Below are 22,556 nucleotides of genomic sequence, written 5' to 3' on the forward strand. Positions count from 1 at the left end.
GCAGCCAGCATAATCAAAGACCCCACCTACCCCGGACATTCTCTCTTCTCCCCTCTCCCATCGGGCAGAAGATACAAAAGCCTGAAAGCACGAACCACCAGGCTCAAGGACAGCTTCTATCCCACTGTTATAAGACTATTGAACGGTCCCCTGGTACGATATGATAGACTCTTGACCTCACAATCTACCTCAATATGACCTTGCACCTTATTGTCTGCCTGCACTGCACTTTCTCTGTAATTGTAACATTTTGTTCTGCATTCTGTTATTGTTTTACCCTGTACTACCTCAATGCACTGTGTAACGAATTGATCTGTATGTTTGCAAGACGAGTTTTTCACTGTACCTCAGTACGTGACAATAATAAACCAATTCCAATTCCAGAGTGATTGTCCAGCTGTACATATGCCTGGATAGACCACTCCCTCCTGGAGTCATGGAGAGATACAGCACAGAATCAGACCGTTCAGCCCACTGAGTCCGTACTGACCATCAAGCACCCATTTACACCAATCCCATTTTATTCTCCCCACATTCCCATCAGCTCCCCCCAGATTCTACTCCTCACCTACAGACTGGGGGCAATTTCCAGCAGCCAATTGACCCACCGACCCTGCACGTCTTTGGACGGGGAAACCGGAGCACCCAGGGGAAACCAATGAGGCCATAGAGCCATGGAGACAGACAGCACGGAAAACAGCCCTTTCGGTCCAACTGGTCCATGTCGACCAAGATGCCCATCTAAGCTGGTCCCATTTGCCCACATTTGGCCCATATCCTTCTAAACCTTTCCTATCCATGTACCTGTCCAAGTGTCTTTTGAAATGTTGTTATTGTACCTGCCTCACTCACTTCCTCTGGCAGCTCGTTCCATATACTCACCACCCTCTGCATGAAAAAGTTGCCCCTCAGGTCCCTTTTAAATCTTTCCCCTCTCACCCTAAACCTACACCCCCTAGTTTTGGACTCCCCTACCCTGGGGAAAATACTGTTACCGTCCACCTTATCTATGCCTCTCATAATTTTAAACATTCCTATAAGGTCGCCCCTTATTCTCCTACATTCCAAGGAATAAAGACCCAGCCTGGCCAACCTCTCCCTATAACTCAGGCCCTCGAGTCCTGGCAACGTCCTTGTAAATCTTCTCTGCGCTCTGTCCAGTTTAACCCCGTATTTCCCATAACATAACGGGTGACCAAAACCGTACACAGTACTACAAGTGTGGCCTCACCAATGACCAATCAGGAGCTGTGAGCCGCCGGCTTACTAGGTATGGCACTCTGAATTAAATGTGTACCTTGCTTTACTTACTTGCTACAATGAAGGAGGAGGCCATTTGGCCCATCTGGTCCATACTAGCCCCAAACAGAGCAATCCCAACCCAGAGCATTAAAACTGTGCCAAACGCCTCCAGTTTAATAAAGAAAACATTAACACACTTCCTTCAAGACAAACTGATAAAATCTCTTTATTTGTGAGACACCAATTAACATATCCACAATCACCTTACGTTTGAGTTGTACCATATTTCAAAGATGCAAGCTTTGTGCAATCTATTTATTTCTTCAGTGTCACAAGAGTTTACGTTAAAGTCACTTACGGAAATGTAGAGAGGCATCGATTTAATTTACGATACAATACAGCGGTACAAAAGCAGCTGTCTGCGGTGCACAGAGCCCAATGCACAGGCCTGGTGAGCAAACACAAACACTAAAAACGGTGCGTGATTGGTCTGTTTCTTGGGTGGAAGCAAGCAAAAACGATAAGGTGGGAATGTTTCTCCCAAACTGGTTAAAAAAAAACGGCAAATAACCCACTTGCGCCCCTCCCTCACCAAAGCACGGTGTCCCTGACTGAATAGTAGGCAAGGCTCTTCTGTAACAGACTCGGGCTGAATGGCCTCCCCCCTCCCCCCCCGTTACTGTACCACAGGTTCAAGGGGTTGAATGGTCTCACGGCTCAACAGATGAAGGGGACAACTTTGTCTTAAAAGGCTTTGAATCTCATCAATTCTTTACAGTTACATTCGTTGATCAGGGGGTTATCACCAGGCAGTTTGCAGGTCCAGTTGGCTGTTTGGGGTCGAGGGACAGACTGGTTTCTATGGGACTGGTTGCTTAGGGCTTTAAGAATGGTCGCTGTGACTGGTTGCTAAGGGCCACGGAATGGTTGCTAAGATCCGTGTCCGGTTGCTAAGGGCCGTGGCCGGTTGCTAAGGGCTATAAAACTGATGGTTAAGAGCCATGGGATGGTCGCTAAGGGCTCAGGGACTGGTTGCTAAGGGCATGGAATTGTTGCTAAGGATCAAGGGACTGGTTGCTAAGGGTTACAAAACTGATTGCTAAGGGCCATGGGGTGGTTGCTAAGGGTCAAGGGACTGGTTGCTGTGAGACTGGTTGCTAAAGGCCATTGGGATGGTTGCAAAGGGTCAACGGGCAGTTGTTAAGGGCAATGAGACTGGTTGGTAGGATCCATAGGATTGATCACTAAGGGCCACAGGATGCCTGCCAAAGGTGCCTCTAAGATGCCATAAAACCCTTCTGGCTGACCTTCTGCTCCTTCTAAACCTCACACAAAATCAGTCCCATCGCATGTGCACCAGGCCTTCCTCCCATCCATATCATCTGGTGGCCCACCACACAAGTGCTCAACCAGTGCTGAGGGGATTCCCTGTTACCTCCCACTGGCTACCTGGTGGGGTCTCACAGCGGACCCTCGTTTGTTGGAGGATCAGTGAGTAGGCAGAGGCCACTGTACAGAGGAAACTACTGGTATAAGACAAGGACAACTCAAGATGCATCTTCCATGGAGCAAGGTGAGTTTTACTCCTGTCCGGAGGGAATTTTCCTCTGAAGTATCTCCACTTTCCTTAATGAAATGCGGACTCTGGTCAAAGGGGAAGTCATAGGGAGATACAGCTCTGAAACAGGCCCTTCAGCCCACCGTCTGTGCAGACCATCAACCACCAATTTACACTAATCCCATTTCATTCTCCCCACATTCCCATCAACTCCCCCCACATTCTATCACGAGGGACAATTTACAATAACCAACTAACCTACTGACACTCACACCTTTGGGATGTGGGAGGAAACCGGAGCACCCAGGGGAAACCCACGTGGTCACAGGGAGAACGTGCAAAGTCCACACAGACAGCACCAGAGGTCAGGATTGAACCCGGGTCTCAGACATGAGACAGCGGCTCTACCAGCCGCCACCCATGTTGCTGCCTGTGTTGAGCAAAGCGAGAGATCTTTGTCTAACCTGGACCCTGTCTTTAACCTTGCTTTCTCCAACAACACACAAACTTACAACTTCCTTGGATTTTGAAAGCTCCCATTGAATCCAGAGGGATTGGCAAAGTGTCTATCACATGGAACAGATTGGTCTGTTGTCATTTACAGGATTAGTATCTAGTGTCCTGGAATATTTATTCACAGGCCTGAGTCCAAATCTCACCAGGATAACTGCAGATTTCAAATTCAAATAATGATAAACATGAAAATTAAGGGGTTTCCTCTCCTTATTTCTCTAGTAATGCAATTTATTCTTTCTAACATTCTCATCAACTCTCTTTTGATTTGTTTTTTACCAATTACCTACATTGGGGGCAACTTAATCCGCCCGCACGTCTTTGGGATGTGGGAGGAAACGCACGCGGTCACAGGGAGAACGTGCAAACTCCACACAGACAGCACCAGAGGTCATGATCGAACCCGCGTCACTGGAGCTGTGAGGCAGCAGTGCTGTGCCACTCTTAATTGCCCTGTGGAATGGCGAGAGCAGGTTCAAGGGGCAATTAGGGATAGGTCACTAATGTTGATCTTGCCTGTGGTGTCCACAACCCAACAAGACATAAAGAGCTGTTGGAGGAATCTGGTGGTGTGGATGGAGGAGCCCTCACTCTATCAAGCAAAGGCTTGAGGAGATCTCCGCTTTAACCTGGTATCCCAGCGTCACTGTGGTTAGGCATACATTGTGGATTTGACACCCTTGCAAAGAATTGCAAGTGATCGCAGGTGAGGCAAGAGATCTCAGATTTAAGTGTGTTTGCAAAAACTTCCAGAGGGGGTTAACATTTGTATGTGGCTGCTTGCTCTGATCAGTGACCAGTGCTGGAAAGGATATTGGGAGCAGATTCATCAGGAGCTTTCAGGAGAGATTCTGGTATTGTCTACCTGCACTGCACTTTCCCTGTAACTGCAACACTCGATTCTGCATTCTGTTATTGTTTTCCTTTGTACTACCTCAATGCACTGATGTAATGAAATGATGGCATGCAAAACAAAGTTTTTCTCTGTACCTCGGTACATGTGACAATATTAAACCAAGTTACCAAAAAGCAGCAGGACTCTGGGGAACAGGACCAAAGGGCCTCCTCTTTTTTCTGTGATCTTGAGTGACCATTGAAGAGTGAAGAGAAGGGGGTGGGGGTTGTGTTCTGCTGGGGTGTGTTATTAGGAGAGTGCATTGGCCACGTGGGGAAGGTTGGGTTCTGGAGATGAACAGGAACTCTCTTCACTGACCAATTAGCCAGACGCGCTGAAGCCTGTTAGCCTTTGGACGCCACTTCCAGCAGTGAATAAGGTTAAACGTTGTCTAATTCCTTGCCTGTTCTCCATCACACTGAAATGACACCGATTTAACTCGGTCACACTGAGTCCCAATACAGCCAGGGCCCAGAGCGGGATCAAACCATGAGGAGGCAAAAACTGCCCAAGGCCAGGCATCCCTGGGAGAGGGAAAGGGGAGATAATCAGCCCTGGTTCTTGGGGGGTTCTGAAGGCTCAGAAAACTGACGTCACAACGATCAGAGGAAGCTCATCTGGAAGATCTACAATTTGCAAATGTGCAAACTGCGTTGAAAATCATTGTTCTCCAAGTGAAAATGAGGGCTCAGGGATTACACTCGAGTCCCCTCACAACAGCTGGCAGCTCAGAAACCAGGACTCGGTTCCCTCCTGAGATCTTGGAGCCACGGTAATGATTTAAAAAAAAGCTCTTAAAAACTGTTTCAGTCGCAGGTGAGGTGTGACAGAAGGATCGGATAGATCCTATCCCAGGAAATGTCTGCTGAATCCCTCAGTGTTAGGCATTCCGACCTCAGTGTTACTAACTGATGCAGCCTTATTGAAACAAGAAATCTACCAGTGCACAATCTGTGATGCATTCTCTCGATTAAAACTGCCACGAATGAACTGTATAAAATTTTAATTCCCCCTCCCCAAGTCCATGTTTAAATTGCAAATGCTAGAATTAATTTTTGCACCTAGCGTTCTAGCGTTATAGATTAAAAACATGCATCTCAGCCAAGTCAAAAAATCACTGGATTATCACGATTTAAAAATACACCTACACTGTAAACAGATTGGAATTATAGGTATCGCTGTAAACATGCCGTTACGACAGATATTGCCTTTCAGGGTACCAAAAAAGGATGATGTATTATGAAATTCATCACTCTCTCTGCTAAACGCGGGGTTGCGAGAGAGGGGACTCGTCCGACTCGGCCGTGATTCCACCAAGCAATCCGCCTCTCCCCCAGGGGAAGCAAGAGTCCAGCGGGGAGGTGACAGGGAGATATCTTACTGGCGTGCAAGTCAGTCATGGATAGCAGCATGGGACAGGGTGGAGAGGCTTCAGCTGGGGAGAAAGAGAGAGGCAGAGGAGAGAGAGAGAAAGAGAGAGTGAGTACGAACCATAAAGATATGCATTTCCATAGCATCCACCACCATCCTCTGACTTTACAGTTATTATCTTTTCCAGGTAGGAAGGGCTGTGACTTGGAGCGAGAAGCGGGACTCTCGGTGCGAGAAGTGGGAGCCGTATAATGAGGTGAGTGTCAGGACCCAGTTCATTTCCAGACAATATAAAAGAGGCACAGCTACAAATTGTTAGGTGGTAATTGAATGGGAAATTAGCCAATTGGCAACAACCAGTAAAAAGGTAGGGTCAAGTGGAGCGGCCAATGTTGGAGTGGGGGAAGCTGAGGCTTTGGCGAGAAGAGGCAAAGAGGAATTTCTTTCTTTGTGTATTAGTGCCCAGCTAACGTAGTGACAATGGATCCAGGGTCAGTGGTGTGTTCCTCCTGCCAGATCTGGGAGATCTCTGGTCTCCCTGATAGCAACATCTGCACGAGGTGCATCCAGCTGCAGCTCCTTACAGACCGTGTTAGGGAATTGGAGCTGCAGCTGAATGACCTTCGGCTCATACAGGAGAATGAAGAGGTGGTAGATAAAAGCTACAGGGAGGGAGCCACATTTAAGTTGCAGGAGGCCGGTAGCTGTGTGACTGTCAGGAGAGGGGAAGGAGAATAGGCAGGTAGTGCAGAGTACCCCTGTGGCTGTTCCCCTCAATAACAGGTATACCGCTTTGGATACTGTTGGGGGGGGGCACAACCCAGCAGGGGAAAGCCACAGCAGCCAGGTCTCTGGCACTGAGTCTGGCTCTGTGCCTCAGAAGGGAAGGGGGGAGAAGAGGAGGGCGGTAGTGATAGGGGATTCCATAGTTAGGGGGGGCAGACAGGACATTCTGTGGACGTGAAAGAGACCCCCGGATGGTATGTTACCTCCCAGGTGCCAGGGTCCGGGACGTGTCAGATCGGGTCCACGGCATTCTGAAGGGGGAGGGTGAACAGCCAGAGGTCGTGGTACATGTTGGTACCAATGACGTAGGTGGGAAAAAGGATGAGGTCCTGAAAAGTGAATATGGGGAACTAGGTAGGAAGCTGAAAAGCAGGATCTCAAGTGTAGTAATCTCTGGATTGCTGCCTGTGCCATGAGCCAGCAAGGGTAAGAATAGGATCATTTAGCAGATGAATGTGTGGCTGAGAAATTGGTGCAGGGGGAAGGGTTTCAGACGTTGATCATCGGGATCTCTTCTGGGGAAGGTACAACCTGTACAAAAGGGACGGGGAGGGAGGTAAAAGAGGTGGGGGAGTGGCTTTGCTGATCAGGGGCAGTATCACAGCTGTAGAAAGGGAGGATGTCCTGGAGGGATCGTCCACTGAGTCAGTGTGGGTGGAAGTCAGAAACAGGAAGGGAGCGATCACTCTATTGGGAGTATTCTACAGACTCCCCAATAGTAGCAGAGACACTGAGGAACAGATCGGGAGGCAGATTTTGGAGAGGTGCAAAAATAACAGGATTGTTGTCATGGATGATTTCAACTTCCCTAATATTGATTGGCAACTCCTTAGTGCAAAAGGTTTGGATGGGGCAAAATTTGTTAGGTGTCCATTAAGGATTCCTGACACAGTATGTGGACAGGCCGACTAGAGGAGAGCCCATTCTGGACCTGATACTAGGCAATGAATCTGGTCAGGTGTCAGATTTCTTGGCGGGTGAGCATTTCAGAGACAGTGACCACAACTCCCTGGCCTTTATCCTCGCCTTGGAGAGGGATAGGAGCAGATGATATGGGAAAGTATTTAACTGGGGGAGGGGGAATTATGATGCTGTTGGGCAGGAACTTGGGAGTGTAAGTTGGGAGCAGATGTACTCAGGGAAATGCACAATGGAAATATGCAGGTTGTTTAGATATCACTTGTAGGGGGTTCTGGATAAGTTTGTCCCATTGAGGCAGGGAAAGGATGGTAGGGTGAAGGAACCATGGTTAAGAAGAGATGTGGAATATCTAGTGAAGAGGAAGAAAGAAGCTTGCTTAAGGTTTGGGAAGCAAGGATCAGAGAGGGCTCTGGAGAGTTACAAGGTACATAGGAAGGAGCTTAAGGATGGACTTGGGAGAGCTAGAAGGGGGAAATGAGAAGCCCTTATTGAGTAGGATTAAGGGAAAGCCCAAGGCATTCTACTCATATCTGAAGAAGAGGAACGTGACCAGAGTGAGGGAAGGACCGATCAGGGATAAAAGAGGAAACATGTGCCTGGAGTCGGAAGAGGTAGGGGAGGTCCTTAATGAATACTTTGCTTCAGTATTCACCAGTGAGAGAGACGTTTGTGACAACAGGCTAATACGCTGGGGCATGTCGACATGAAGGAAGAGGATGTGCTGGAACTTTTGAAAAACATTAGGATAGATAAGTCCCTGGGGCTGGACGGGATATGTCCCAGGGTACTATGGCAAGTGAGGGAAGAGATTGCTGTGCCTTTGGCGATGATCTTTGTATCCTCACTGGCCACAGGAGTAGTACCAGATGATTGGAGGGTGGCAAATGTTATTCCTTCTTTCAAGAAAGGGAGTAGAGATAACCCTGGGAATTATAGACCAGTGAGTCTTGCTTCAGTTGTGGGCAAATTACTGGAAAAGATTCTGAGGGCAGGATTTGAGCATTTGGAGAAGCATAGTCTGATTAGGGATAGTCAGCATAGCTTTGTGCGGGGCAGGTTGTGTCTCACAAGCCTGATTGAATTCTTTGAGTATGTGACAAAACACATTGAGGGTAGAGCAGTCAATGTGGACTTTAGTAAGACACTTGATAAGATTCCCCATGACAGGCTCATTCAGCAAGTGGATGGGCGTTGGGTGAGGTGACAGGTGACCCATCTCCTCTTCCCAAGGGGCAGCAGAGCTGTTACCAGGGAGGGGCATCTACAGTGATGTGGAAGAGGCCCAAGTAGCAATGGTGAGGGAGGGAGGGAGTGCTGCGATCAGACAACATCGCATTTCTTACAGAATTTCTTTTATATACACCAGTTTAAGAATTCACCTAAAAGACGGCCCCTCCCACAGTGCCGCATTGTGAATGCCAGGTTTGTCCTCTGGTCTCTGAGGCAGAACTTGAACCAACAACTGAAGAAGAGAGAGCCTTTCGAACTGAACCAAGGGCTGGAGACTAGAAGTGCCCCTGGTGGAACAAACAACCTGCTGGAGGAGCTCAGCATCTATGGGGGTGGTGGGGGGGGGGGGTTAGGAATTGTCAACGTTTCGGGTTCGAAACCTTGCTTCAGGACTGGAGCACCATACTACTAGCGTGTACATTACATACCATGGTGGAAGTGAGGGGCAGGATATGGAGAGGGGTGTTGACCGGGAGATGAACAACGATGTTGATGGAACTCGAGAGACTGAGTTATGGAGAGAGGTTGAGCTGGATGGACTTTTTTTCTTTGGAGTGTAGGAGACTGAGAGGTGATCTTATGGAGGTGTATCAAATCGTGAGGGGAATAGACAGGGTCATTGCATACAGTCTTTTTCCCAGCGTTGGGGAATCAAGAACAAGAGGGCACAGGTTTAAGGGGAGAGATTTAATAGGAACCTGAGGGGCAACTTTTTCACCCAGGGGGTGGTCCGTATGTAGAACGAGCTGCCAGAGGAAGTGGGTGAGGCAGGTACATTAACAGCATTTAAAAGGCACTTGGACAGGTACATGGATAGGAAAGGTTTAGAGGGATATGGGCCAAACATGGGCAAATGGGACTGGCTTGGATGGGAGTCTTGGTTGGCATGGACAAGTTGGGCCGAAGGGCCTGTTTCCATTCTATACTGTGCTCTGTTGGACCTTGTCCACTGCAGGAACCTATGGCGTGTCAGGGTACTGGGAGACTGGTGTGGGGATCAATATTTGTTCCTCTAATCCCCCCAAGCCCTGGCTGCTCACCCAACTCACACCTACACAGACCCGTCAATGAGCCACACCAAGCGGACCCCTCACCCCAGGCACAAGCTGGACAGAGAGACCATGTGGAGACGCTCTTGTCCAAGGCTTGCTCAGAGGTTCCCTGTGCCCCAGACACAAATACCCCAGGTTTTAACCCTTACTAGGCCAGGGCAGATGAAGCTCCCGATCGGTGGAAGTGGACGATTTGCCATTTGCCATCACGGCGGTGCCAGATCCTGGTCTCCTCAGACTGGGCGGTGCGCGGGATGCCGTTGCTGTCGATGTACTGCGTGATGCGGATATACGCGATGCAGGCAGCCTCCTCCCCAATCAGATGGATGTGGGGGTTCAGGATAGTGGTGTGGATCGGTTTGTTGTTCTTGCACCATACTGCAACAGTGAAAACCCGTCAGCGTCAAACCCCCGGCGCGGATCCGGAGGGCGGCGCGCGGCGCGCCCGACGCAACACCACGACAACTTGCGTCCGTGCAGCCGACTTCGCTAGCTCAGGACCTCCTCGTGGCTTCTCGACCCACGAGGTCCCAATCACAGGAAGCGCGGCCTTCGATTCTGGCACAGCAAGATCCCACAGACACCGACTGACGGCGCGGTGATGTGGAATAGCAGAGTCGCTGCCTCGCAGCTACAGCCACCGGGGTTCAACGTTACCCTCGGGCGCTGTCTGCCTGGAGCCTGCACGTTCTCCCTGTGACCCCGTGGGTTTCCCCCGGTGCTCCACTTCCTCCCACATTCCAAAGATGGGCGGGTCGGTGGGTCAATTGGCTGCTAGTGTGTGGGTGACTGGTAGAAGAGGGTTTGGTGTCTCTGGGTCTGCACTTGATGGAGTTTAGAAGGATAAAGGGGGGAATCTCATTGAAACCTACCGGATACAGAAAGGCCTGGATAGAGCGGACGTGGAGAGGATGTTTCCATCAGTGGGAGAGTCCAGGATCCGAGGGCACAGCCTCAGAATAAAGGGACGTCCCTTTAGAACTGAGATGAGGAGGAATTTCTTCAGCCAGAAGGTGGTGAACCTGTGGAATTTGTTGCCACAGACGGCTGTGGAGGCCAAGTCATTGGGTGTATTGAGAGCGACAGGTTCCCGATTGGTAAGGGGGTTAATGGTTATGGGGAGAAAGTGGGAGAATGGGGTTGAAAAAAATCTGCCATGATTGAATGGCGGAGCAATCGTGATGGGCCAAATGGCCTAATTCTGCTCCTATATCTTATGGTTTTATGATCTTAATCTGGGAGGGGGGTAGGGGAGGGGTGTAGAGTTGATGAGATTGTGGATTGAAAAAAGGATTAATATGGGAGTACTGTAAATGGGTGGTTGGTGGTCATCATTGGATTCAATGGGCTGAAGGCCCTGTTGACTCTATGACCAGATGGTGTCTCTAACTGATGCAGCGTGTGGTCTTAATATTTGGCCTTCCAAATGGTGGCCACGGAATCGTTTACATCCAAACAAGAAAGTGGTTGAACATTGCATTAAACCTCAGCACCCCAGACACTGCAGCACTCCCTCACTTTGGAGTTGGGATAGTCACCACCGACGGGCCCATTACTCTGGAGTTGGGGAGCCCATCACTTCAGAGGGTGAGCTCACCAAGGACCATGGATTGCAACCGCACAGCGGAGGCAGGATCAGAGCCACCAGAGACTGCAAACGCTGGAATCTGGAGCAACACACAATCTGCTGGAGGAACTCAGCAGGTCGAGCAGCATCTGTGGGGGTGGGGGAAGGGATTGTTGATGTTTTGGATCGAAACCCTGCATCGGGAGGCAGGACTGAATGTGTGGGTGTGAGGTAGCTCACAGTCGTGCTGGGGAGGGACTTTGTACACTGTAACCACTGCAGCTAGAAGCTTCAACAATCTTAGCCCCATCACCCTGCAGCTCTGTCCACTACAGAAATTCACAGCAGACTTGGACTTGGGCGGGGGTGGGGGGTCCAAGTTCATAGCTCACCGAAAGTGGCCACACAAGTAGACGGTGGTAAAGAAGGTATATGGCATTGATTGGAGCGTTGAGTATGAGCCAGGAAGTTACGTTGCAACTGTATAAAACTTTGGTTAGGCCTCACTTGGAGTATTGTGTGCAGTTCTGGTCGCCCCATTACAGGAAGGATGTGGAGGCTTTGGGGAGGGTGCAGAATTGGTTACTAGGTGCTGCCTGGATTAGAGGGTATGATTTATAAGGAGAGGTTGGACAAACTTGGGTTGTTTTCTCTGGAGCGGAAGCTGAGGGGAGACCTGATAGAGGTATATAAAAAAATTATGAGAGGCATAGATAGGATAGACAGTCTTTTTCCCAGGGTAGAAATGTCAAATACTAGAGGACAGTACGTTTAAGGTGAGAGGGGGAAAGTTTAAAGGAGAGGTGCAGGGCAAGTTTTTTTTTACAGAGTGGTGGGTGCCTGGAATGTGCTGCCAGGGGTGGGGGTGGAAGCAGATATGATAGTGGGGTTTAAGAGGCTGTTAGACAGATACATGAAAATGCAGGGATGTGGGTCATGTGCAGGCAGAAGGGATTTAGTTTAATTTGGCATCATGTTTGGCACAGACGTTGTAGGCCGAAGGGCCTGTTCCTGTGCTGTACTGTTCTATGTTCTAAATAAATAGTGTACTGGTTAACGTAACACTATTACAGTGCCAGTGACCCGGGTTCAATTCCCGCTGCTGTCTGTAAGGAGTTTGTACGTTCTCCCCGTGTCTGCGTGGGTTTCCTCCGGGTGCTCCGGTTTTCTCCCACATTCCAAAGACGTACAGGTTAGGAAGTTGTGGGCGTGCTATGTTGGCGCTGGAAGCGTGGCAACACTTGCGGGCTGCCCCCAGAACACTCTACGCAAAAGATGCATTTCACTGTGTGTTTCGATGTACATGACTAATAAAGATCTTATCTTAAATGCTTACGATTCTCGAAGTAAAATCTATGAAAATCGAGTCCCTCCACCAGGTTCCCCAACGCCTCAGGTTCGAATGCAGTCACTCCAGGGTCACACATTTTCCTGCAAGGCAGCAGTGGAAATGATTACTTTCTCCTCTTTGTAGAACAGTGCAGTTGTTGAGCAAGTCAGACAGCTTTGGAAAGGCAGGTGCCCCAACCAAGTACAGGCAGAACCGGGAGATGGGATGATGGAGGAGGGAGTGGTGGAGAGTGGGGCAGGAATGTGGGAGGGATGGAAGGAGAGATGCAAAGATGAAAAAATAGCAGGAAGAGTGTATTATCAAGCAGCTGGATTGGAGGATGGGGAGGTACAGAGGGAGGAGTAGACCAGCAGCGAGTGGAACGGGGGAATGTGTTGAGGATAAAGGGAGCAAGGGCAGAAATGATGAGGAAAGAAGGAAGAGTTGAACAGACAAAGGGACGGATAAACGGAGAGGGTGAACAGATAGAGCAAGAGTAGCCATGACAATGGACACCCAGACGCAGGTTCCCCAGATGGGGGAACGCTGTAAATCTTTGGACGGAATCTCAATCTCGATGGTAACTTCATGAGTTAATTCTCCATGGTTTCTGTTGGCTTGACAATAATTTTGACCGTCTCGATGCAAAACATTGAACACTTGGACTAGAAAAGCAACTCACGTATAGGCCTCGAAATCTCCATTACTGATTGCTTCGATCAACTGCTCGGTGGCTTTGATGATCTCCTGTTTACGGACTGAAAGCGGCAGAGAAAGAGAACAGTGTCAGGTTTCCTCGTACAATACACATGTGTGTAAAGGTGAACATAGAACAGTCCAGCACTGGACAGGCCATTAAGCCCACGATGTTGTGCTGATCTTGATGCCAATTTATTCTAAATGTCCTCCTCCTGTGTATCATTCATAACCCTCCATTCCCGTCATCCAACATAATCAAGGACCCTTCCCACCCCAGACATTCTCTCTTCTCCTTACTCCCATTGGGCAGAAGATACAAAATCCTGAAAGCACGTACCACCAGGATCAAGGACAGCTTCTATCCCGGCACGATTATTCTCAACACTGGTGCCCCACAAGTCTGCATCCTCAGCCCCCTACTCCCTAAATACTCACGACTGTGTGGCCAGATTCTGCTCTAACTCCATCTACAAGTTTGCAAATGATACCACTGTTGTAGGCCGTATCTCAAACAGCGATGAGTTGGGGTACAGGAAGGAGATAGAGAGCTTAGTGGAATGGTGTCATGACAACAATCTTTCCCTCAATGTCAACAAAACTAAAGAGCTGGTCACTGACTTCAGGAAAGGGGGTGGTGTACATGCACCTGTCTACATCAATGGTGCTGAGGTCAAACTTTAAGTTTCTGGGAGTGAACATCACCAACAGCCTGTCCTGGTCAAATCACGTAGATGCCACGGCCAAGAAAGCTCACCAGCGCCTCTACTTCCTCAGGAGGCTAAAGAAATTTGGTTTGTCCCCGTTGACTCTCACCAACTTTTACCGATGCACCATAGAAAGCATCCTCTCTGGATGTATCACGGCTTGGTATGGCAACTGCTCTGCCCAAGACTGCAAGAAGCTGCAGAGAGTTGTGGATACAGCCCAGCGCATCACGGACACCAGCCTCCCCTCCATGGATTCTGTCTTTACCTCTCGTTGTCTTGGTAAAGCAGCCAGTATAATCAAAGACCCCTCCCACCCGGGACATCCTCTCTCCTCCCATCGGGTAGAAGACACAGGACCCTGAGGGCACGTACCACCAGACTTAAGGACAGCTTTACCCCACTGTGATAAGACAATTGAATGGTTCCCTTATACAATGAGATGGACTATGACCTCATGATCTACCTTGTTGTGACCTCGCACCTTATTGCACTGCACTTCCTCTGTAGCTGTGACACTTTACTCTGTACTGTTATTGTTTTTACCTGTACTACATCAATGCACTCTGTACTAACTCAATGTAACTGCACTGTGTAACGAATTGACCTGTACGATCGGTTTGTAAGACAAGCTTTTCACTGTACTTCGGTACAAGTGACAATAATGAACCAATACCGATACCGCTGTTATAAGACTATTGAACAGACCCCTGGTACGATAACAGGGACTCTTGCCCTCACAATCTACCTCGTTATGGCCTTGCACCTTATTGTCTGCCTGCACTGCACTTTCTCTGTAACACTTTATTCTTTTTTTTAATTTTACTTACAGCATGGTAACAGGCCCTTCCAGCCCAACGAGTCCACGCCACCCATTCTAAACCCAAATTAACCTACCTGTACGTCTTTGCAATGTGGGAGGAAACCAGAGCACCCAGAGGAAACCCACGCAGACATGGGAGAACGTACAAACTCCTTACAGACAGCGACGGGAATGGAACCCCGATCACTAGAATCTGCATTCTGTTATTGTTTTTACCCTGTACTACCTCAATGCACTGTGCAATGAATTGACCTGTACAAACGGTACACAAGACAAGTTTTTCACTGTACCTTGGTACATGCACCATTCATACAGATCAATTCATTACACAGTGCATTGAGGTAGTACAGGGTAAAACAATACAGAATGCAGAATAAAGTGTTACAGTTACAGAGAAAGTGCAGCGCAGGCAGATAATAAGATGCAAGGTCATAACGAGGTAGATTGTGAGGTCAAGATTTCATCTCGATCAGTGAAGGGGAACTGGTTGGATCTTTGTGACTGAAAGACTCGGAAGAGTTTAAGACCTTCCTGATGGGGGATGGTGCAGTATAAAGACTGGATATCCATAGTGGACATCTGGTCTCACACCCCCTCTCTTCTTTAAACTGGCCTTCTCCCCTCTCCACTCTCAGTCCTGATGCCAAAACACCAACAATTCCTCTCCCCTCACAGACGTTGCTCGACCCGCTGAGTTCCTCCAGCTACAGGGTGTTGAAGTGCTTGTCTCTCAATACGTCCTTTGTTTTATTCACACCAGAAGGTCAGGGCTTTTGGTGTTTCCCCTACAGACTGAGATCTCAGTGTTTATCTGTGCCTGCAGGGAAGCAGGGAGCCGTGGAGGTAACAATCCGGCATTACTGGCTATTTATTGAGGTCTCCTTACATTCCCCCAATCAGCTTCAGAAGGCAGAAATATTCTCAAGTGCACATTGAATTTCATGAGACAGAGACACAAAGACACAGGCTGTACAGAACTCAGAGAACTATTCTTTTGTAATTTGTTTACAGAATTCAGGAATCATTAGCTCGAATTGCATTTACTGTCTGTTCCGAACTGCCCCTGGGTTAGCACCTTGCTGGCCCATTTCTGGGGACACCAGAGACTGCAGATGCTGGGATCTGGAGCAACACACAAGATACTGGAGGAACTCAGCGGGTCAGGCAGCACCTGTGGAGGGAAATGGACAGTTGACGTTTTGGGTCGAGACCCTTCGTCTGAACTGAAAGATAGAGGGGAGAGAGCCGGTATAAAGAGGTGAGGGGAAGGGCTGGAGCAAGGGCTGGTAGGTAAATTTGATAAACTGGTTTATTATTGTCACATGTACTGAGGTACAGTGAAAAACTTTGTTTTGCATGCCGTCCATACAGATCATTTCATTACAACAGTGCATTGAGGTCGTACAAGGGAAAACAATAACAGAATGCAGAATAAGGTGTTACAGCTACAGAGAAAGTGCAGTGCAGGCAGACAAGGTGGATCCAGGTGAGGAGGGGGGATAGGCAGATGGAGGAGGTGACAGGGACAGAGGCTGGGAGGGGACAGGTGGAGGTGTCAGAGGGCTGCAGATGGTGGGATCTGATGGGAGAGGAAGGTGGAGCCTGGAACCAAATAAGGGAGGTGGGGAGGGCAGATGGGAACAGTGGGGGGGAGGGGACCCAGTGGGAGGGGTGTGTGGGTGACGGGCAGATGGCGTGGGTGGACGAGGGGGAAGGAACAGGGTGATGGGGGCTGGGGAGGGTGTAGGAGGAACTGGGTAGATCGGGGGAGAGGGGAAACAGACAATAAACAAGCTGCTGGAGGAATTCAGTGGGTCAGGCAGCAACTGTGGAGGGACTTGGTCCTCTTCAGGAACTGGAAGGGTCAGCCACGTTGCTGTGGGTCTGAAGTCACATAAAGACCAGACCAGGTGCGGAGAGCAGGATGGATCCATCATCTGCAATATTGTCCCTTGTGCATGAATCGCAAAAGGTTGGTTTGCAGGTGCAACAGGTGATCTAGAAGGCAAATAGAATGTTGGCCTTCATTGCTGGAGGGATAGAATTTAAGAGCAGGGAGGTTATGCTGCAACTGTACAGGGTACTGGTGAGGCCACACCTGGAGTACTGCGTGCAGTTCTGGTTTCCTTACTTGAGGAAAGATATACTGGCTTTGGAGGCAGTGCAGAGGAGGTTCACCAGGTTGATTCCGGAGGTGAGGGGGTTAGCCTATGTGGAAAGATTGAATCACCTGGGACTATACTCGCTGGAATTCAAAAGAATGAGAGGGGATTTTATGGAAACATATAAAATTATGAAAGTGATAGGTAAGATAGCGGCAGGAAAGTTGTTTCCACTGGTAGGTGAGACTAGAACTAGGGGACATAGCCTCAAGATTCAGGGGAGTAGATTTAGGACGGAGATGAGGAGCAACTGCTTTTCCCAGAGAGCAGTAAATCTGTGGAATTCTCTTCCCAGGGAAGCAGTAGAGGCTACCTCATTAAATATATTTAACAAACAGTTAGATTTTTACATCGTAGGGGAATTAAGGGTGATGGGGAAAGGGCAGGTAGTTGGATCTGAGTCCACGGCCAGATCAGCCATGACCTTATTGAATGGCACAGCAGGCTCGACGGGCCAGATGGCCTCCTCCTGCTCCTATTTCTTATGTTCTTAACGTTCAATGTCACTCACTCACAGACGCTGCCTGACCTGCTGAGTCTTTCCAGCATCTTCTGTTTTCATTAAAGACAGCAGATTCCCTTTCCTGGATTGTAACTGGACGCCAACCAGAGCACTGGGTACAGTTCTGGTCACTGCGCCACAGGAAGGAGGTGAGAGAAGCAGAGGTGTGGAGGAAATTTACCAGGACGTCACCAGGGCTGGGACAGTTCAGAGGCTGCCCAGGCTGGGGTTACCTGGGACAGGGGGTGCTGAGGGGAGATTTAATTGATGTATATAAGATTATGGCAGGGTACCTGGACAGTAACCAGGGGCACAGGGTGAAGTTACTCAGTGTAAGGGGAGCAATGTGAATCAGGAACATCTGCCTGAAGGGGTGGTGAAGCAGAAGCCCTGGCTCTTGAGCTGTCCACACACTGGGGACACAGGAACAGATGGGGGGGGTCATTTCTTCCCTCATCTGTCCCACTTTTCAATGAGATACTGGCTGATCTGTGACCTAACCATCCAATCACCCTCACCCCTTATCCCTTCACTTGTTTAGTTATAGAGCAGGGAAACAGGCCCTTCGGCCCACTGAGTCCGTGCCGACCACCAACCACCCACTTAATTCTCCCCATATCCCCATCAACCCCTCCACCCCCAGATTCTACCCCTCACCCACACACTGGAGGCAATTCACAGCAGTCTTTTAACCCACCGACCCTTGGGATGTGGGAGGAAACCGGAGCACCCGGGGGAAACCCACGGAGTCACAGGGAGAACGTGCAAACTCCACACATGGACAGCGCCGGAGGTCGGGATCGAACCCAGGTTGCCGGAGTTAATAAAAATCTGTTGTAAAGATGAAGATGTAACTTTTGTGGAGGAGAGTTCCTCCATGTGTAGGGTGTACCTTTGGGGATTGGTTTTAGGTTTGGTGGTAAGCTGGTGAACCCTCCTCTTTGCCACCTTACCTTTGGTATCCTCATCCTCGATCGTAGTGTTGGTGCTTTCCGAGGACTCCTGGATAAAAGCAGAAAGTAAGGTAACCAGGGGGGCATGTGTGACCTGACCAGACAATCCCAAACCCCCAGCGCAAGTAACCACCAGAGCAAGAAGGGCAGTGAGGCAACGCCGTCCGTGAGGAGGTTTATCTCTTGGAACTAACGATCTCCCGCGTGAGCAATTGTCGAGGAGAGCTCGATCATAGCGGAGGCATTGTCTTTGCAGGATGGGGAAGCAGTCTTGGGTGTGCACTGAACCAGAAATGTGGAATCACTGGGGCAGATAATTCGGTATCTACACGCAAGCACAAATGGGATTCTAACAAAGAAAGATCAAAAGTGCTCAATGATCTTAACGTGTGTGTGAACAGCGACGTGTAACATCAGACAAAAGCCTAATGCTGCATCATAGAGTCATACAGGCCCTTCAGCCCGACCAGTCCATGCCGACAAAGGTGCCCATCTAAGCCAGTCCCATTTACCCGCATAACCTTCTAAACCTTTCCTATCCATGTACCTGTCCAGGTGTTTTTTTATGTTGTTATTGGAACATAGAACATAGAACAATTACAACACAATTCAGGCCCTTCGGCCCACAAAGCCCACAAACATGTCCCTACCCTAGAAATTACTAGGCTTACCCATAGCCCTCTATTTTACTCAGCTCCGTGTACCTATCTAACAGTCTCTTGAAAGACCCTATCGTATCAGCCTCCACCACCGTTTCCGGCAGCCCATCCATGCACTCACCACTCTCTGAGTAAAAAACTTACCCCTGACATCTCCTCTGTACCTACTCCCCAGCACCTTAAACCTATGTCCTCTTGTGGCCCCCAATTCAGCCCTGGGGAAAAGCCTCTGACTATCAGGGTTGTACCTGCCTCAACCCAAGCACAAAACAAGAGGCATCCTAAGGCAGAAAACGCTAGACGGGGGGACAGAGTTGGCACAGATGGCAGTACCAGTGAGATCTTCTGCTGCTGATCCACTCCAATGCCAGCTCACTGCAGAGGCCCCGTGGTGAGACACTGTGGTGGTCAGGGCTGCATGCAGGTAACAATCTTATTGCCTAAATGACAAGAACCACACTTTTAGGTACAATTAATATCTTAAGGATTTTTATGGATTTGTGATATTTTTGTATTACACAGACATAGAACAGAACAGCACAGGAACAGGCCCTTCAGCCCACAATGTCTGTGCCAAACACGATGCTAAATTAAACTAATCCCTTCTGCCTGCAGATGATCCACATCCCTCCATTCCCTGCATAGTCATGTATCTATCTAACAGTCTCTTAAACACCTCTATCGTATCTGCCTCCACCCCCACCCCTGGCAGCCAGTTCCAGGCACCCGCCACACTCTGTGTAAAAAAAACTTGCCTCGTACACCTCCTTTAAACATTCCCCTCTCACTTTAAAGCTATACCCTCTAGTATTCAACATTTCTACCCCTGCCAGACAGGGGTCTGTCTGTTGTTTCATACTGTTTATGGTTGTGTTATCATGAACCAGTTGTGTTGTAGGTTAGTCTTTCAGCTATATTACACTATTCACACAATTACATTGCATTCACATAAATATAATTCATTATTTTCCTGCTCAAATGAACGAACTCTGTGAACAGTCCAGCCCCCAGGTCTCAGTGGGTGATTGACTACACTTGGCCATGGGTGAGAGTCACATCTCAAAGGCGCCAGGCAATGATCATCTCCAACGAGGGAGAGTCTACCCACCGATCCTTGACATTCAACAGCACAGGGTTCCCCCACCATCAACACCCTGGGGATCACAAGGTCATAAGAATATATGGTCGATAGGGTTGTTAAGAAGGCATATGGTGTGTTGGCCTTCATTAGTCGGGGTACTGACCACACTGAGAGTATTGTGTTCAGTTCTGGTCACCTCATTATAGAAAGGATGTGGAAACTTTAGAGAGGATGCAGAGGAGATTTACCAGGATGTTGCCTGGATTGGAGACCATGTCTTAGGAGGTTAGGTTGAGTGAGCTAGGGCTTTTCTCTTTGGAGAGGAGGAAGATGAGAGGTGACATGATAGAGGTGTACAAGATGATAAGAGGCATAGATCGAGTGGACAGTCAGAGACTTTTTCCCAGGGTGACAATGGCTAACACGAGGGGGCATAATTTTAAGGTGATTGGAGGAAGGTATAAGGGGGATGTCAGGGGTAAGGTCTTTTTACACAGAGAGTGGTGGGTGTGTGGAACGCACTGCCGGCAGAGGTGGTGGGGGGCAGATACATTAGGGACATTTAAGGGACTGTTAAATAGGCACATGAATGATAGAAAAATGGAGGGGAATGTGGGAGGGATGGGTTAGATAGATCTTAGAGCAGGATAAAATGTCAGCGCAACGTTGTGGGCGGAAGGTCTGTACTGTGCTGTAGTGTTCTATGTTCTAATACAGGAGCACAGTGACTGGGCCCCACCATTCAATGTGATCGTGGCTGCTCTGCCTCAACTCCTCTCATGTTCCACTTTCACCTCGCCCTCAATTCCTCAATCTTCAGTTATACAGCCATTCGGCCCACTGTGTCCACACTGACCAGTAGGCATCTATCTGTATTAATCTCCTCTTCCAACACTTGACCCATAGCCTTCCATGCCTGGGCGATTCAAGTGCTTGGATCTACCTCTTCACAGAGAGATACAGCATAGAAGTAGCCTCTGCAGACCACTGAATCCGTGCAGACCATCAACCACCAATTCATCACTTTTTTTTATTCTCCCCACATTTCCATCAACTCTCCCAGAATCCTACCCCTCACCCACACACTGGGGGCAATTTACAGCATCCAATTAACCCACCGACCCGCACGTCTTTGGAACGTGGGAGGAGACAGTAGCACCCGGGGGAAACCCATGGGGTCATAGAGAGAGCGTGCAAACTCCACACAGACAGCGGAGGTCAGGATCGAACCTGGGTTTCTGGTGCCTAGAAGCAGTGGCTCTACCCGCTGCACTGCCCTTCAAAGATCCAGCCTTCAAACCCTCTGGGGTAAAGAATTCCAGAGAGTCACCACCCTCTACATACTTCAGTTTTAAATGACTGATCCTTGATCTTGTAACTATATCCCCAAATGACCAGAAACTCAACTGGACCAGCCACAGAAATATTGTTGGCTACAAGTGCAGATCAGAGGCTGGGTATATCGCAGTGAGTGACCCACCTCCTGACACCTCAAAGCTTCTACACCATCTCCAAAGCCCAATGAGCGCAGTGCCAACAATATTTAAAAAGCTAGACACCATCCAGGACAAAGCAGCCCACCCGATCGGCACCCCCTCCACACTCATTCCCTCTGCGACAGCGCACAGTGGCTGCACTGTATCTACAATATGCACTGCAGTTACCTGCCCAGGCTACAGCATTTAAAAGATATTTGGACAGGTACATGGATAGGAAAGATTCAGAGAGATATGGGTCAAATGCAGACAAATACAGGGCAGGGACGGTAGCATAGCGGTTAGCATAACGCTTTCACAGCGCCAGCGACTCAGGTTCAATTCCGGCCGCTGTCTGTAAGGAGTTTGTACGTTCTCCCCGTGTCTGCGTGGGTTTCCTCCGGGTGCTCCGGTTTCCTCCCACATTCCAAAGACGTACGGGTTAGGAAGTTGTGGGCGTGCTATGTTGGCGCCGGAAGCGTGGCGACACTTGCGGGCTGCCCCCAGAACACTCGACGCAAAAGATGCATTTCACTGTGTGTTTCGATGCACGTGTGACTAATAAAGAAATCTTATCTTATATCTTATATAAATGGGACTAGCCCAGGAAGGCACCTTGGTCTGTATGGACGAGCTGGGCCCAAGGGCTTGTTTCTGTGTTGTATGACTCCATGGCTCAACAGCTCCTCTCAAAACCAGGATGTCTACCACCATGAACAAGAACAGCAGGTGCAGGGGAACACAACTGTTGCCTCACCAAAAGTTTATAAAGTTGTAACAGAACCTTCCTGCTGTTATATTCCATGCCCCAGCTAATGAACACCACCTTATCTACCTGCGCTGCTAACTTCAGAGATCCTTGGACTTATGTACCAAGGTCCCTCAGTTCCTCAGTACAGGGCCCTACCATTTAGTTTGTGTGCCCTACCCTTATAAGTCCTCCCGGACTGCATCACCTTGCACTTATAGAATCATAGAGTCATAGAGTAATGCAGCTTGGAAACAGGCCCTTCGGCCCAACTCGTCCATGCTG

General features: G+C 49.0%; 1 protein-coding gene across 1 annotated transcript in view; it reads right to left on the reverse strand.

Annotated features, from left to right (window-relative positions):
* Nucleotides 1–1,486: 1,486 nt before the first annotated feature.
* The window catches only part of LOC127569302 (calcium/calmodulin-dependent protein kinase type II subunit alpha), a 197,166-nt gene continuing 176,096 nt past the window's right edge, over nt 1,487–22,556 (reverse strand). The window contains exons 14-18 of the mRNA XM_052013818.1: nt 18,309–18,357; nt 13,148–13,223; nt 12,472–12,566; nt 9,718–9,946; nt 1,487–5,643 (exon numbers count right to left, since the gene is read on the reverse strand). Of these exons, the coding sequence (XP_051869778.1) occupies nt 5,640–5,643; nt 9,718–9,946; nt 12,472–12,566; nt 13,148–13,223; nt 18,309–18,357 (453 nt within the window). The 3' untranslated portion in view covers nt 1,487–5,639. The remainder of the gene's footprint in view (nt 5,644–9,717; nt 9,947–12,471; nt 12,567–13,147; nt 13,224–18,308; nt 18,358–22,556) is intronic.

This window comes from Pristis pectinata, chromosome 4, assembly GCF_009764475.1.
Source record: "Pristis pectinata isolate sPriPec2 chromosome 4, sPriPec2.1.pri, whole genome shotgun sequence".
NCBI classification, from domain to species: domain Eukaryota; kingdom Metazoa; phylum Chordata; class Chondrichthyes; order Rhinopristiformes; family Pristidae; genus Pristis; species Pristis pectinata.